Source organism: Bos taurus, chromosome 15 (genome assembly GCF_002263795.3).
Source record: "Bos taurus isolate L1 Dominette 01449 registration number 42190680 breed Hereford chromosome 15, ARS-UCD2.0, whole genome shotgun sequence".
In the NCBI taxonomy this organism is placed as follows: domain Eukaryota; kingdom Metazoa; phylum Chordata; class Mammalia; order Artiodactyla; family Bovidae; genus Bos; species Bos taurus.
The window spans coordinates 61,813,306-61,827,906 of NC_037342.1; the positions used below are offsets into that span (position 1 = coordinate 61,813,306).

Sequence of the window (14,601 nt, forward strand, 5' to 3'; positions counted from 1 at the left end):
AATAAGAATATAACTGGGGTTGAACAACATTAGTAATGGAGAAGGCAATGGCACCCCACTCCGGTACTCTTGCCTGGAAAATCCCATGGACGGAGGAGCCTGGTAGGCGGCAAGTCCACGGGGTCGCTAAGAGTTGGACACGACTGAGCGACTTCACTTTCACTTTTCACTTTCCTGCATTGGAGAAGGAAATGGCAACCCACTCCAGTTTTTTGCCTGGAGAATCCCAGGGACGGGGGAGCCTAGTGGGCTGCCATCTCAGGGGTTACACAGAGTCGGACACGACTGAAGCAACATTAGTAAAACATTAGCAGCAACATTAGTAAAAAAGCAGTGACATTTCAATGATGTGTACAATCAGGACACTTGATTATCTACACTGATGAGCCCCATACCCCAACACATACTAAAGGAAATTTCAAAACCTCTCTTGACTCAGTTGGCATAAAAAATTTCTTGTAGATGGTAGAAAATAGCTTAGCTGTAATTCACTTGGAACTAATATCAGTCATTGCTAAAGCATGCTGGGTTGAAAATTAGTGTCAAACGACAAAGTGGCATGACTTCTTAAAAGCATTTGAACTCAAATTTTATGTGCCCACAATGCACCTGAATTAAGTTTCCAGGATTCAGGACTGAACCATAGCTACACACTGCCAACAGGATTCTCATCTCAATCTTAAAGAAAATTGCACTCATGATTACTCCTGAGATATGGAATGGCGGATCTGGGAGACACCATTGTTTACTCCCTTACAATCCAAAGCAGGGAATTAGTATAAAAACCAATAAAAAATGATACACATTATTTAAAATAGAACATTTCATTATCTCAGATTTTGGACAAGAGAATGATGTATAACAAAGCTCTCTTTTCCAACACATAAAAATTGTTAAAACAACTTTTAGTTCCTAAAAGTCTCTCAAGCAGAAACCAAAACAAGTTTTTTAAAATATAGATGCATAAAACTATTAGATTGTTTTAATAATACATTTTTGTATTATCCAAATGCTTTTTCTATTGGTCCAATTTTACATTTGTCCTATAGGTCTAAAAAAGTTTCAAGGTCATTAGGAGCAGAATAAGTGTCTTCTTCAAATGTTCAGACCCATATTGTCAGTATCATTTATAGTTCTCCTCACTACACACTCCCTATCAAACACGCTAAATAGAGAGGCTGATGCCCGGCCCACCATCTTTACTGTAATTTCATATCTGTGTGTACTAATTTTTTAGTAGTGTTTAAAGCATTTCTGTTTTCATTATTTACTCACAGCAAGATAAATTAGAGATAGTTAAATTCATAAAGACCATAATAAAGACCTGGGTTTGTAAATGAAACAGAAAATTTGGAATACAGAAACTACAAGTCATACTGTGATAAGCCTATTTGATGTTTTCTTCTTAATGAAATAAACACATAAGGTTTTGCTTTCCCCATAAAGTTAAATTTCTTATTTTGAGCTTGGGTCTTTCTACTGAATGGAATTTTTGCACAAGGTTCTGGAAGTGATTAGTGAAATCTCTGTATCACTAGGGAGTCCTGCCTGTCTGAATCTAAAACTGTAACAAACTAAAGGGCTTGGTTGGGGATTAATTTATATTAAAGAGTATATTTTGTTCATGGCACTGTGTAATAAGTCAACATGCTTTCAGTTTACCCCCTGTTTGGACTGATGGCTGAGTTAGGCCTGCCTCTAGTCATATACGTTATGAAGAATAAAACAGATGTTAAAGATTTTGTATCTGACGATGCTGAAAGTGAGAGGGAAGAATTGTTCCTCTAAACTTCCCTCAATGGGAAGGAATTTGAATTCTCTTCCTGTCGCATTTCCGATTCTCCAGCAGAAATAAAATTTATTACATCTCTCTATCTGCCAACTCAAAGGTCAATATAAATGATATCTTTTTAATCCAAGTGACCTTCTAAGGCAAGAATTCAAAAACATTCTCATTACACATTTTACAGTCCTGAAATATAAGTCCTTCTCAAATTGTAAGCAAGATAGGGTAGGGGAGTGGAAAAAATGTATAGCCTATTTCTTAAGTACCATTACAAAAATTTTAAGTTGAAAAAGGAGATTTTTGTGATTAAAATGTTTGCGATTAAAATAAGTGATTCTTAACTTATCAGAAAAGGTATATTTTGGAGTCAGAAGACAGTAGTGATGATGCAAATAATTGTCTGTATTTCACTTGTGGAGGAACCAAAAATAATTTTATGAACTTTTTTTACTATACATTAAAAATATAGCTTTGTTTTAACAAATTCATTGCCTCAGATATTCTGTTTTGCTTCTATTCTTCTTTATAATAAAATACATTTTGAGCTTTGCTTTTTTCTTGAATTTGGGGCTGACATTTATGCTAAAGTTCAATGAGATTTCAGCATACATATATATGTATATATATAATACATAATTGATACAGATGCCATGCACTTTTCACTCTAGAAAATCCAAAGAAGAATTCTTCAGCTTTACACACCCAAAAGAGAAATTTTATTCACGTGGTTTCTTTTACAAAGACACATTGACAAAAGGAAGCTTCCTTCCATATTAGATGATAATTTTCATAATATACACAGCCAAACTGGTAAAAGCAAGATCATTGAAATTCTTCTATTTTTACTTCAATTTAAAATAAAATGATGTGAAATACGGTTATTGTGGTATTGACTTGAAAAAAGAAACATTTTATATACTTGGACCAATAAGTCATGTATACAAATCACTTTTTTTTTTTCTGGCAATTTTCAACTGCTTATCTTTCATAGGATTTCTTATGGCTATTTACATTTTCACTCAGTGAAAATCAATTACCTTCTTGCAATAAGCCTCATTTGCTACCTTTGAGTATAATAGAAACACCATTAGGATGATGACATTACCCAAAAGAAGGGCACCACGCAGTTGGTAGACATAAATTAAGGACCCTTTCACATATGCATTAGAAATACTGCTGTGACTGAAATATGCATAAAGTCTGTATCTATTAGAGCTATTAGTGTGTGTGGGTGATGATTTTGAAGGGGGAGGGAAGGAATGGTAGATTGTGATCTACTACTTTGACAAAATTATGTATTTCCTTTTTTGCCCGGTATGTGCCATTGATGCAATAAGCCTGGGCCCCCAGCTGAGCTGCATTTGGAAATGCCACTGAGCATGGTATACGCGCTTCACTTCCCTTTGCTGAAGCAAGACACTGTCAGGAATAGAGTGCATATGTGCCGCCAAGCCCACTCCTCCTCCATCACCCTGACCTCCACGGCTCTGCGGATGTCTGCCTGGGTGAAGCCACCACTCATGCGGAAAACAGCTCCTGCAGATCAATTCATAGGATTTAGGGACATTTAACTTCCATCAAGCCCACATCATCTTATTGGTATTTGAGGACTAACTCATTACTAAACATTAATGGCCATAATATAGGGAGTTGTATATTTCCCAGGGGAAGGGGGAAAAAAACCCAATCTAGAAATTTCCCACTCTGAGACTAGAAAACAGAGGAAACCACTATTAAAACCTAGTTATTTTTATCTGCGTTTTTATAAGCTTAAGTAAAACAAAATTATAACATATTGACCCTTGGGGTGTGACTGAAGGTTATGTGCCTTTTAAAAAGGTGTTAAGATTATAAATTACAATTTTTGATGAATTATTTTCATAATCATTTATCTTTTATGCTATCTCAAAAATGTAAGAGACACATGAATAGCCCTTTTGAATTTTGAATCATGAACACATGTGAAAGGTTTAGAAGTATAGTAGATGGTAGGAACTAACAGGTTGTCATTTTTGAACCTTAGAAGAATTGGCAAATACTGGAAACACATTTTCTTTTAATAGGATAAAGAATTAAAACTTTATTCTCATTAATGATTTCTCAAATCTATATTATTATGCTTAAAAAAAATCTAACTTGGTAATGTTAAAATATCTAAAATCAAAGAGTTAGTATATAATTTACTAAGCATTAGTACAGTCTAATTCTAGATATTATTATACTTTTATTAAAATGTTTATTGTAATGACTCCAATTTTTTAAAAGCTTTATAATGCTAACATAGTCTTATAAGAAAAGAATTTAAAAAGCAAAATGCTGTAAATTTGTCCTGCAGAAGCCGCTTTTATCACTTTTTGTAGAAAAGAAAAATTATAGAGCAAAAACCTCCATGTGTAATGTAATAATACTATCCCCAGATGACATAATTAAATCCAGATATCATATTTGATTAATAGAAAGAAAGCAAGAAATGGTGTGAAATTAATTTCACTAATCATTGCGCTAATACATACAATTTAAAAGAAAGTTTCTCACATAAATATTGATCATAAATCTCTGCTGGAATAATAAGCTGAATCTAGAAAGACAATGAAAATCACACTACAGAGCCTATAATTCTAAAAAGCTGCTAAATTTTTCTTTTATGTCATCATGGACAAAATAGAATATTGGATCTTATGCTACAGCTGTATTGAAACTTTTAATATATTTTAAATTGTGCAAATAGTATTTTTCTAAGTAAGATGCATTGGGGTAAATCAATTGACACAATGATACCATTGTACACAAGCTGAGTTCTATAGAGAATCAACCTATACTAGAGTAGAATTCTGTTACTCAACTTCCTTTGTGCCAGGAATCTGTCATGTGGGATTGAATCCATATGAAATTTGACTTGCCGAGCCCATCACCTATATTTTATATGTCCATCAAATAAACAAAGGTCCACAAAGTTCAATACAGGGTAAGCATCAGAATGAACAACCAAGAAATAAATATTGCTTCAGATTAACGACTCAGAAACTACACATTTCAAAAGGGTATAGGTCATAACAAGTGAACAATTAGTTTCCATTAACATTCATATGTGTGATATGGTATATTTTCATCTTAATTTACCAACTCATGTCTTGTATACCATATTTCCTAATGTTTTTCTAATGAATTCCCTTAAAAGTCAGAGTGCTATGGAAGAAATACATTTTGTAATAGAGAAAAGAAACAAATTAGCACTTCAGAGTGCTATAATACAATTACGCCTCAGATGATTAAAAATTCTGTGGGGAAAAATATGAGACAGTGTAAACAAAAATAAAAACTGAAGGTGTACTTGGAGCACTCATATAAACAACAAGAACACAAACAGCAAATGAGTTGAACAGATTTGTTTATAAATCCTCTGCTCAACTGAGAGCAAAATATTTGCTGTTTGTGTTCTTGATTTCTGTTTTCATGGAAAGAAGTTGCTTTGAAGTTGTCTGGACAGTTGTCTTTTTACTCCAGTTAGTTTAGCAAAGCAGAGTTTAAAGAGCTTATGGGAGGTTAAAATAAACCCCAAATTAAGCCCTGCAAGTAACTTAGGGCAATTATCTTCCTCTTTTTAGATCCAATGTAATAAATTCTCAGGTGGCTCAGTGCTAAGAATCTGCCTGCAAGGTAGGAGACACGGGTTTGATCCTTGGCTCAGGAAGATCCCCTGTAGTAGGAAACAGCAACCCACTCCAATGTTCTTGCCTGGAGAATCCCAGGGACAGAAGAGCCTGGTGGGCTGCTGTCTATGGGGTTGCACAAAGTCGGACACGACCGAAGTGACTTAGCAGCAGCAGCAGCCAGTATTCTTGCCAGGAAAATTCCATGGACACAGGAACCTGGCAGGCTACCGTTCATGGGTGCGCAAAAAGAGTCAGACACGACTTAGCAACTAAATCACAAGTCAATTCTCACAATTTAGTGGGTCTTCTATTTTAAAAGGTCACAGCCCCTGCCCCTCCCTGACCCCTTGGGAAAGAAGATACACCTGGCAGAAGTAGGAGGACATGACTGTTCATCAAACTGGACAGACTGCCCTTCCAGCAATTCCATCCCAGCTGCTTACGGAGGGACTGCTTCCACTGTCCCCAGGGTACAAGTGGTCAATGAGCTAATTGCAGCAGCAACGATTTATGTGTAAGATTGTATGTTGTCTGATAATTGCAGGCACAAAAACTGCCCAGATACGAAGCTGGCCCAAAGACATCTCTTTTCAAATGTAGAGAGGTAGAACTTAAACCTTTGTGAAAAGGAAATTCTGGAGAATTTCTTAGAAAAAAAATTTTTGTTTCCACATTCATGTCTTTTAACATCTATTCCATATTCAAATTCTGAGAAATTCTATCCCCCAGTTGGGAATGGTCTTTTATTATTTGAAGATTTCAAACGTTTCAGTAGCCTAATATGTTAAATGAAGGTAGAAAGTTACCTTGGCATTGTGAAATATATTCTGAAAGCAGCTTTTAGTAGTGACTACTACTTAATTCTGTACTACGGAAAGTCTCCTTGTCCACCTTTCATACACCCATTTTATATACAGTTGAACCGCCTGTCAAGCAGGAGATGCGGCTTTGATCCTTGGGTTGGGAAGACCCTCTGGAGAAGGGAATGGCAACCCACTCCAGTACTCTTGCCTGGAAAATTCTATGGACAGAGGAGCATGGTGGGCTACAGTCCATGAGATGGCAAAGAGTCAAACACAACTTAGCAACTAAACAACAACAACAAGACCCTTGAACAACAAGGGTTTGAACTATGCAGGTCCACTTACATGTGGATTTTTTTTTTTCAATAAATACATACCAAGTACTACGCAAGCCATAGTTGGTTAAATTGGAAGATGTGGAACCCTGGATATGGAGGGCCAACTGAAAAGCTGTCTTGAGGATTTTCAACTGTGCTGGGGATGGCACACCAAAGCCTTCAGTGTTCAAGGGTCAACTGTACAAAGTAAATAACTCTAAACAACATGCATATTAAGTGAAGAGGGTAATATATAAAAGTACATTTCTGAAGGACATTTTAAGAGTCCGAAAAAGTACTCAGAAAACTACAAAATCACAAGGTTAGAACTTTATGGTAGCTCTCTAGTTTCTCCTTTTGCTTTGTTCCAGAACTATATCTAAGAAATCTCAGAATTTTTAAAGAAGCAGCTTTATTTTTCAACTCTTTAAGATAATTTTAGATTTCACCTTTTATGTTAACATCTTACATAGGCATTGTACAATTATCAAAACTAAGAAATTAACATTGGTGGCAATACAACTAGCTCAACCAGAGGCTCTACTTGAATTTCACCAAGTTTTCCACTAATGCTCCTTTTCTGTTTCAGGATTTAATCCAGGACATCATGTTGCATTTAGTTATAGTATCTCCTTAGTCTAATCTATGATAGCTGATTGGTACTAATAGTTCTGAAAGAAAGCAAAGGGAGAAACGAGAGAGCTCCAAAAACATTCTAACCTTTAGGCTTCAACAATGCATGAATCGAGAACTTCCAAATGTACAAGCTGTATTTTAAAAAGGCAGAGGAACCAGAGATCAAGTTGCCACTATCTGGATCATATAAAAAGCAAGAGAATTTCAGAGAAACATCTACTTCTGCTTCATTTACTATGCTAAAGCCTTTGACTGTGTGGATCACAACAAACTGAGGAAAATTCTTAAGGAGATGGGAATACAAGACCACCGTATCTGCCTCCTGCCACACCAGTGCAAGTCAACAAGCAACAGCTAAACCAGGCATGGAACAACAGACTGATCAAGTACATCATGTGACATGCCAGGCTGGATGAATCACAAGCTGGAGTCAAGATTGCCAGGAAAAATATCAATAACCTCAAATATGCAGATGACACTACTATTCTGGCAGAAAGTGAAGAGGAACTAAAGAGCCTCTTGATAAGGAGGAGAGGGGAAAAGCTAGCTTAAAACTCAACATTCAAAAAACGAAGATCATGGCGTCCGGTCCCATCACTTCATGGCAAAGAGATGGGGAAACAGTGGAAACAGTGACAGACTTTATTTTCTTGGGCTCCAAAATCACTGCAGATGGTGACTGCAGAAACGAAAAATTTTTTTTCTTTTCTTTTCTTTTTATTTTTTAACTTTACAATATTGTATTGGTTCTGCCATATATCAAAATGAATCCACCACAGGTATACATGTGTTCCCCATCCTGAACCCTCCTCCCTCCTCCCTCCCCATACCATCCCTCTGGGTCATCCCAGTGCACCAGCCCCAAGCATCCAGTATCGTGCATCGAACCTGGACTGGCGACTCGTTTCATATATGATATTATACATGTTTCAATGCCATTCTCCCAAATCATCCCACCCTCTCCCTCTCCCACAGAGTCCAAAAGACTGTTAAAAAGACACCTGCTTCTTGGAAGAAAAGCTATGACCAACCTAGATGGTGTTTTAAAAAGTAGAACATCACTTCACTGACCAAGGTCTGTCTAGTCAAACCTATGGTTTCTCCAGTAGTCATGTATGGACGTGAGAGTTGGGCCCTAAAGAAGGCTTAGCGCTGAAGAATTGATGCTTCTAAACTGTGGAGTTCCAATTGAGTTATTTCAAATACTAAAAGAGGATGCTGTGAAAGTGCTGAACTCAATATGCCAGCAAATTTGGAAAACTTAGCAGCGGCCACAGGACTGGAAAAGGTCAGTTTTCATTCCAATCCCAAAGAAAGGCAATGCCAAAGAATGCTCAAACTACTGCACAATTGCACTCATCTCACACGCTAGCAAAGTAACGCTCAAAATTCTCCAAGCCAGGCTTCAACAGTACGTGAACCATGAACTTCCAGATGTTCAAGCTGGTTTTAGAAAAGGCAGAGGAACCAGAGATCAAATTGCCAACATCCACTGGATCATCAAAAAAGTGAGAGAGTTCCAGAAAAACATCTATTTCTGCTTTATTGACTCTGCTAAAGCCTTTGACTGTGTCACTTTGGTTCAGTTGCTCAGTCGTGTCCGACTCTTTGCGACCCCATGAATCGCAGCATGCCAGGCCTGCCTGTCTATCACCAACTCCCGGAGTTCACTGTGTTTGAGTCCATTGACTCAGTGATGCCATCCAGCCATATCATCCTCTGTCATCCCCTTCTCCTCCTGCCCCCAATCCCTCCCAGCATCAGAGTCTTTTCCAATGAGTCAACTCTTCACATGAGGTGGCCAATGTACTGGAGTTTCAGCTTTAGCATCATTCCTTCCAAAGAAATCCCAGGGCTGATCTCCTTCAGAATGGACTGGTTGGATCCCCTTGCAGTCCAAGGGACTCTCAAGAGTCTTCTCCAACACCACAGTTCAAAAGCATCAATTCTTTGGCGCTCAGCCTTCTTCACAGTCCAACTCTCACATCCATACATGACCACTGGAAAAACCATAGCCTTGACTAGACAGATCTTTGTTGGCAAAGTAATGTCTCTGCTTTTGAATATGCTATCTAGGTTGGTCATAACTTTCTTTCCAAGGAGTAAGCGTCTTTTAATTTCATGGCTGCAGTCACCATCGGCAGTGATTTTGGAGCCCAAAAAAATAAAGTCTGACACTGTTTCCTCATCTATTTCCCATGAAGTGATGGGACCAGATGCCATGATCTTCGTTTTCTGAATGTTGAGCTTTAAGCCAACTTTTTCACTCTCCTCTTTCACTTTCATCAAGAGGTTTTTGAGTTCCTCTTCACTTTCTGCCATAAGGGTGGTGTCATCTGCATATCTGAGATTATTGATATTTCTCCTGGCAATCTTGATTCCAGCTTGTGTTTCTTCCAGTTCAGCGTTTCTCATGATGTACTCTGCATATAAGTTAAATAAGCAGGGTGACAATATACAGCCTTAACGTACTCCTTTTCCTATTTGGAACCAGTCTGTTGTTCCATGTCCAGTTCTAACTGTTGCTTCCTGACCTGCATACAGATTTCTCAAGAGGCAGGTCAGGTGGTCTGGTATTCCCATCTCTTTCATAATTTTCCACAGTTTAATGTGATCCACACAGTCAAAGACTTTGGCATAGTCAAAAAAGCAGAAATAGATGTTTTTCTGGAACTCTCTTGCTTTTTCCATGATCCAGTGGATGCTGGCAATTTGATCTCTGGTTCCTCTGCCTTTTCTAAAACCAGCTTGACTGTGTGGATCAAAACAAACTGTGGAAAATTCTGAAAAAATGAGAGTAAAACTAATCAGTAAAATATCCCTCAATTTAGGTTTGTCTTTTGTTTTTCTCATGATTAGACTGAGGTAAAGGACTTAGGAGGAGGAATACTGTGGAAGTTTGTCTCCTCCGATCATTTCAGAAAGTACATGACATTCATATGTCTTACAACTAATGTCATTAATTTTGATCATTTGGTTAAGATGCTATCTGCCAAGTAATTCTTCACTGTAAAATAACTACATTATCCCTTCTAAGTAATAATCATTTAAATACATACGCTTCTAAAACTTATTTGGAAATATACTATTTTACCTTAAAATTTTACCCACTGACTTTAGCCTCTGTTGATGGATCCTGCCTGCAGCAGTTACTGTTATGCTGTTCTAAAGTCAATTTTCAATTTCTTTCATTCCTTCTACATTTATAATTGGTATTCTTTTATAAGGAAGAGTTGTTCCCCCAACATCCTCATTCAATTACTTATTGAGGTATGTATATGTGTAAGTATAAACTCATGAATATTTATTCTTTGGCTCAGATTTATTCTCTTTCAAATTTTTCCAACTTTGGACACTGACAGCTTTTTCAGATTGTCCCCTGTGCCCTTTCAGCATTCCTCCATTTTATTTTATTTTATTTTATTTTATTTTTTGAGGTGTGATTTTTTTAATTTTTTTTTAAATTTTATTTTATTTTTAAACTTTACATAATTGTATTAGTTTTGCCAAATATCAAAATGAATCCATCACAGGTATACATGTGTTCCCCATCCTGAACCCTCCTCCCTCCTCCCTCTCCATACCATCCCTCTGGGTCGTCCCAGTGCACTAGCCCCAAGCATCCAGTATCGTGCATTGAACCTGGACTGGCATCTCGTTTCATACATGATATTTTACATGTTTCAATGCCATTCTCCCAAATCTTCCCACCCTCTCCCTCTCCCACAGAGTCCATAAGACTGTTCCATACATCGGTGTCTCTTTTGCTGTCTCGTACACAGGGTTATTGTTACCATCTTTCTAAATTCCATATATATGCGTTAGTATACTGCATTGGTGTTTTTCCTTCTGGCTTACTTCTCTCTGTATAATAGGCTCCAGTTTCATCCACCTCATTAGAATGGATTCAGATGAATTCTTTTTAATGGCTGAGTAATACTCCATTGTATATATGTACCACAGCTTTCTTATCCATTCATCTGCTGATGGGCATCTAGGTTGCTTCCATGTCCTGGCTATTATAAACAGTGCTGCAATGAACATTGGGGTACACGTGTCTCTTTCCCTTCTGGTTTCCTCAGTGTGTATGCCCAGCAGTGGGATTGCTGGATCATAAGGCAGTTCTATTTCCAGTTTTTTAAGGAATCTCCACACTGTTCTCCATAGTGGCTGTACTAGTTTGCATTCCCACCAACAGTGTAAGAGGGTTCCCTTTTCTCCACACCCTCTCCAACATTTATTATTTGTAGACTTTTGGATTGCAGCCATTCTGACTGGTGTGGAATGGTACCTCATAGTGGTCTTGATTTGCATTTCTCTGATAATGAGTGATGTTGAGCATCTTTTCATGTGTTTGTTAGCCATCTGTATGTCTTCTTTGGAGAAATGTCTATTTAGTTCTTTGGCCCATTTTTTGATTGGGTCATTTATTTTTCTGGAGTTGAGCTGTAGGAGTTGCTTGTATATTTTTGAGGTTAGTTGTTTGTCAGTTGCTTCATTTGCTATTATTTTCTCCCATTCTGAAGGCTGTCTTTTCACCTTGCTGATAGTTTCCTTTGATGTGCAGAAGCTTTTAAGGTTAATTAGGTCCCATTTGTTTATTTTTGTTTTTATTTCCGATATTCTGGGAGGTGGGTCATAGAGGATCCTGCTGTGATGTATGTCAGAGAGTGTTTTGCCTATGTTCTCCTCTAGGAGTTTTATAGTTTCTGGTCTTATGTTTAGATCTTTAATCCATTTTGAGTTTATTTTTGTGTATGGTGTTAAAAAGTGTTCTAGTTTCATTCTTTTACAAGTGGTTGACCAGTTTTCCCAGCACCACTTGTTAAAGAGATTGTCTTTAATCCATTGTATATTCTTGCCTCCTTTGTCAAAGATAAGGTGTCCATATGTGCGTGGATTTATCTCTGGGCTTTCTATTTTGTTCCACTGATCTATATTTCTGTCTTTGTGCCAGTACCATACTGTCTTGATAACTGTGGCTTTGTAGTAGAGCCTGAAGTCAGGTAGGTTGATTCCTCCAGTTCCATTCTTCTTTTTTTTTTTTTTTAATTTTTCAGCACTTTATTATTTTTTTTTTATTTGATAAATTTAACGCCTTTTATTGCCATACCTCATTTTACTGTGCTTTGCTTTAGTGAGCTTTATAGATACATGTTTTTGTTTTTGTTTTTTTTTCCTTGTTAATTTTCTGTTTAGTTGATCTATCCATAAGTGTGAGTGGGGTATTAAAGTCTCCCACTATTATTGTGTTATTGTTAATTTCTCCTTTCATACTTGTTAGTATTTGTCTTACATACTGCAGTGCTCCCATGTTGGGTGGATATATATTTATAATTGTTATATCTTCTTCTTGGATTGATCCTTTGATCATTCTGTAGTGACCTTCTTTGTCTCTTTTCACAGCCTTTGTTTTAAAGTCTAATTTATCTGATACGAGTATTGTGACTCCTGCTTTCTTTTGGTCCCAATTTGCATGGAAAATCTTTTTCCAGCCCTTCACTTTCAGTCTGTATGTGTCCCCTGTTTTGAGGTGGGTCTCTTGTAGACAACATATGTAGGGGTCTTGTTTTTGTATCCATTCAGCCAGTCTTTGTCTTTTGGTTGGGGCATTCAACCCATTTACGTTTAAGGTAATTACTAATAAGTATGATCCCGTTGCCATTTACTTTATTGTTTTGGGTTCGAGTTTATACACCATTTTTGTGTTTCCTGTCTAGAGAATATCCTTTAGTATTTGTTGGAGAGCTGGTTTGGTGGTGCAGAATTCTCTCAGCTTTTGCTTGTCTGAAAAGCTTTTGATTTCTCCTTCATACTTGAATGAGATCCTTGCTGGGTACAATAATCTGGGCTGTAGGTTATTTTCTTTCATCATTTTAAGTATGTCTTGCCATTTCCTCCTGGCTTGAAGAGTTTCTATTGAAAGATCAGCTGTTATCCTTATGGGAATTCCCTTGTGTGTTATTTGTTGTTTTTCCCTTGCTGCTTTTAATATTTGTTCTTTGTGTTTGATCTTTGTTAATTTGATTAATATGTGTCTTGGGGTGTTTCTCCTTGGGTTTATCCTGTCTTGATAACTGTGGCTTTGTAGTAGAGCCTGAAGTCAGGTAGGTTGATTCCTCCAGTTCCATTCTTCTTTCTCAAGATCGCTTTGGCTATTCGAGGTTTTTTGTATTTCCATACAAATTGTGAAATTACTTGTTCTAGCTCTGTGAAGAATACTGTTGGTAGCTTGATAGGAATTGCATTGAATCTATAAATTGCTTTGGGTAGTATACTCATTTTCACTATATTGATTCTTCCAATCCATGAACATGGTATATTTCTCCATCTATTAGTGTCCTCTTTGATTTCTTTCACCAGTGTTTTATAGTTTTCTATATATAGGTCTTTAGTTTCTTTAGGCAGATATACTCCTAAGTATTTTATTCTTTTCATTGCAATGGTGAATGGAATTGTTTCCTTAATTTCTCTTTCTGTTTTCTCATTATTAGTGTATAGGAATGCAAGGGATTTCTGTGTGTTGATTTTATATCCTGCAACTTTACTATAATCATTGATTAGTTCTAGTAATTTTCTGGTGGAGTCTTTAGGGTTTTCTATTTAGAGGATCATGTCATCTGCAAACAGTGAGAGTTTTACTTCTTCTTTTCCAATTTGGATTCCTTTTATTTCTTTTTCTGCTCTGATTGCTGTGGCCAAAACTTCCAAAACTATGTTGAGTAGTAGTGGTGAAAGTGGGCACCCTTGTCTTGTCCCTGACTTTAGAGGAAATGCTTTCAATTTTTCACCATTGAGGATAATGTTTGCTGTGGGTTTGTCATATATAGCTTTTATTATGTTGAGGTATGTTCCTTCTATTCCTGCTTTCTGGAGAGTTTTTATCATAAATGGATGTTAAATTTTGTCAAAGGCTTTCTCTACATCTATTGAGATAATCATATGGTTTTTATTTTTCAATTTGTTAATGTGGTGTATTACATTGATCGATTTGTGGATATTGAAGAATCCTTGCATCCCTGGGATAAAGCCCACTTGGTCACGGTTTATGATCTTCTTAATGTGTTGTTGGATTCTGATTGCTAGAATTTTGTTAAGGATTTTTGCATCTATGTTCATCAGTGATATTGGCCTGTAGTTATCTTTTTTTGTGGCATCCTTGTCAGGTTTTGGTATTAGGGTGATGGTGGCCTCATAGAATGAGTTTGGAAGTTTACCTTCCTCTGCAATTTTCTGGAAGAGTTTGAGTAGGATAGGTGTTAGCTCTTCTCTAAATTTTTGGTACAATTCAGCTCTGAAGCCGTCTGGACCGGGGCTTTTGTTTGCTGGAAGATTTTTGATTATAGTTTCAATTTCCGTGCTTGTGATGGGTCTGTTAAGATTTTCTATTTCTTTCTGGTTCAGTT

The 14,601-nt window shown here is 36.9% G+C and overlaps 1 protein-coding gene across 5 annotated transcripts in view; it reads right to left on the reverse strand.

Moving 5' to 3' along the window:
* DCDC1 (doublecortin domain containing 1) overlaps positions 1 to 14,601 on the reverse strand; it is a 470,261-nt gene that overhangs the window by 138,696 nt on the left and 316,964 nt on the right. Inside the window, exon 20 of one of the 5 annotated variants that reach the window (XM_015474821.3) lies at positions 2,090 to 3,322. The exons of the other annotated variants lie outside the window; for them this stretch is intronic. Within the exon in view, the coding sequence (XP_015330307.2) occupies positions 3,064 to 3,322 (259 nt within the window). The 3' untranslated portion in view covers positions 2,090 to 3,063. Of the gene's footprint in view, positions 1 to 2,089; positions 3,323 to 14,601 lie in introns of those variants that run through there. 5 annotated transcript variants of the gene reach the window in all.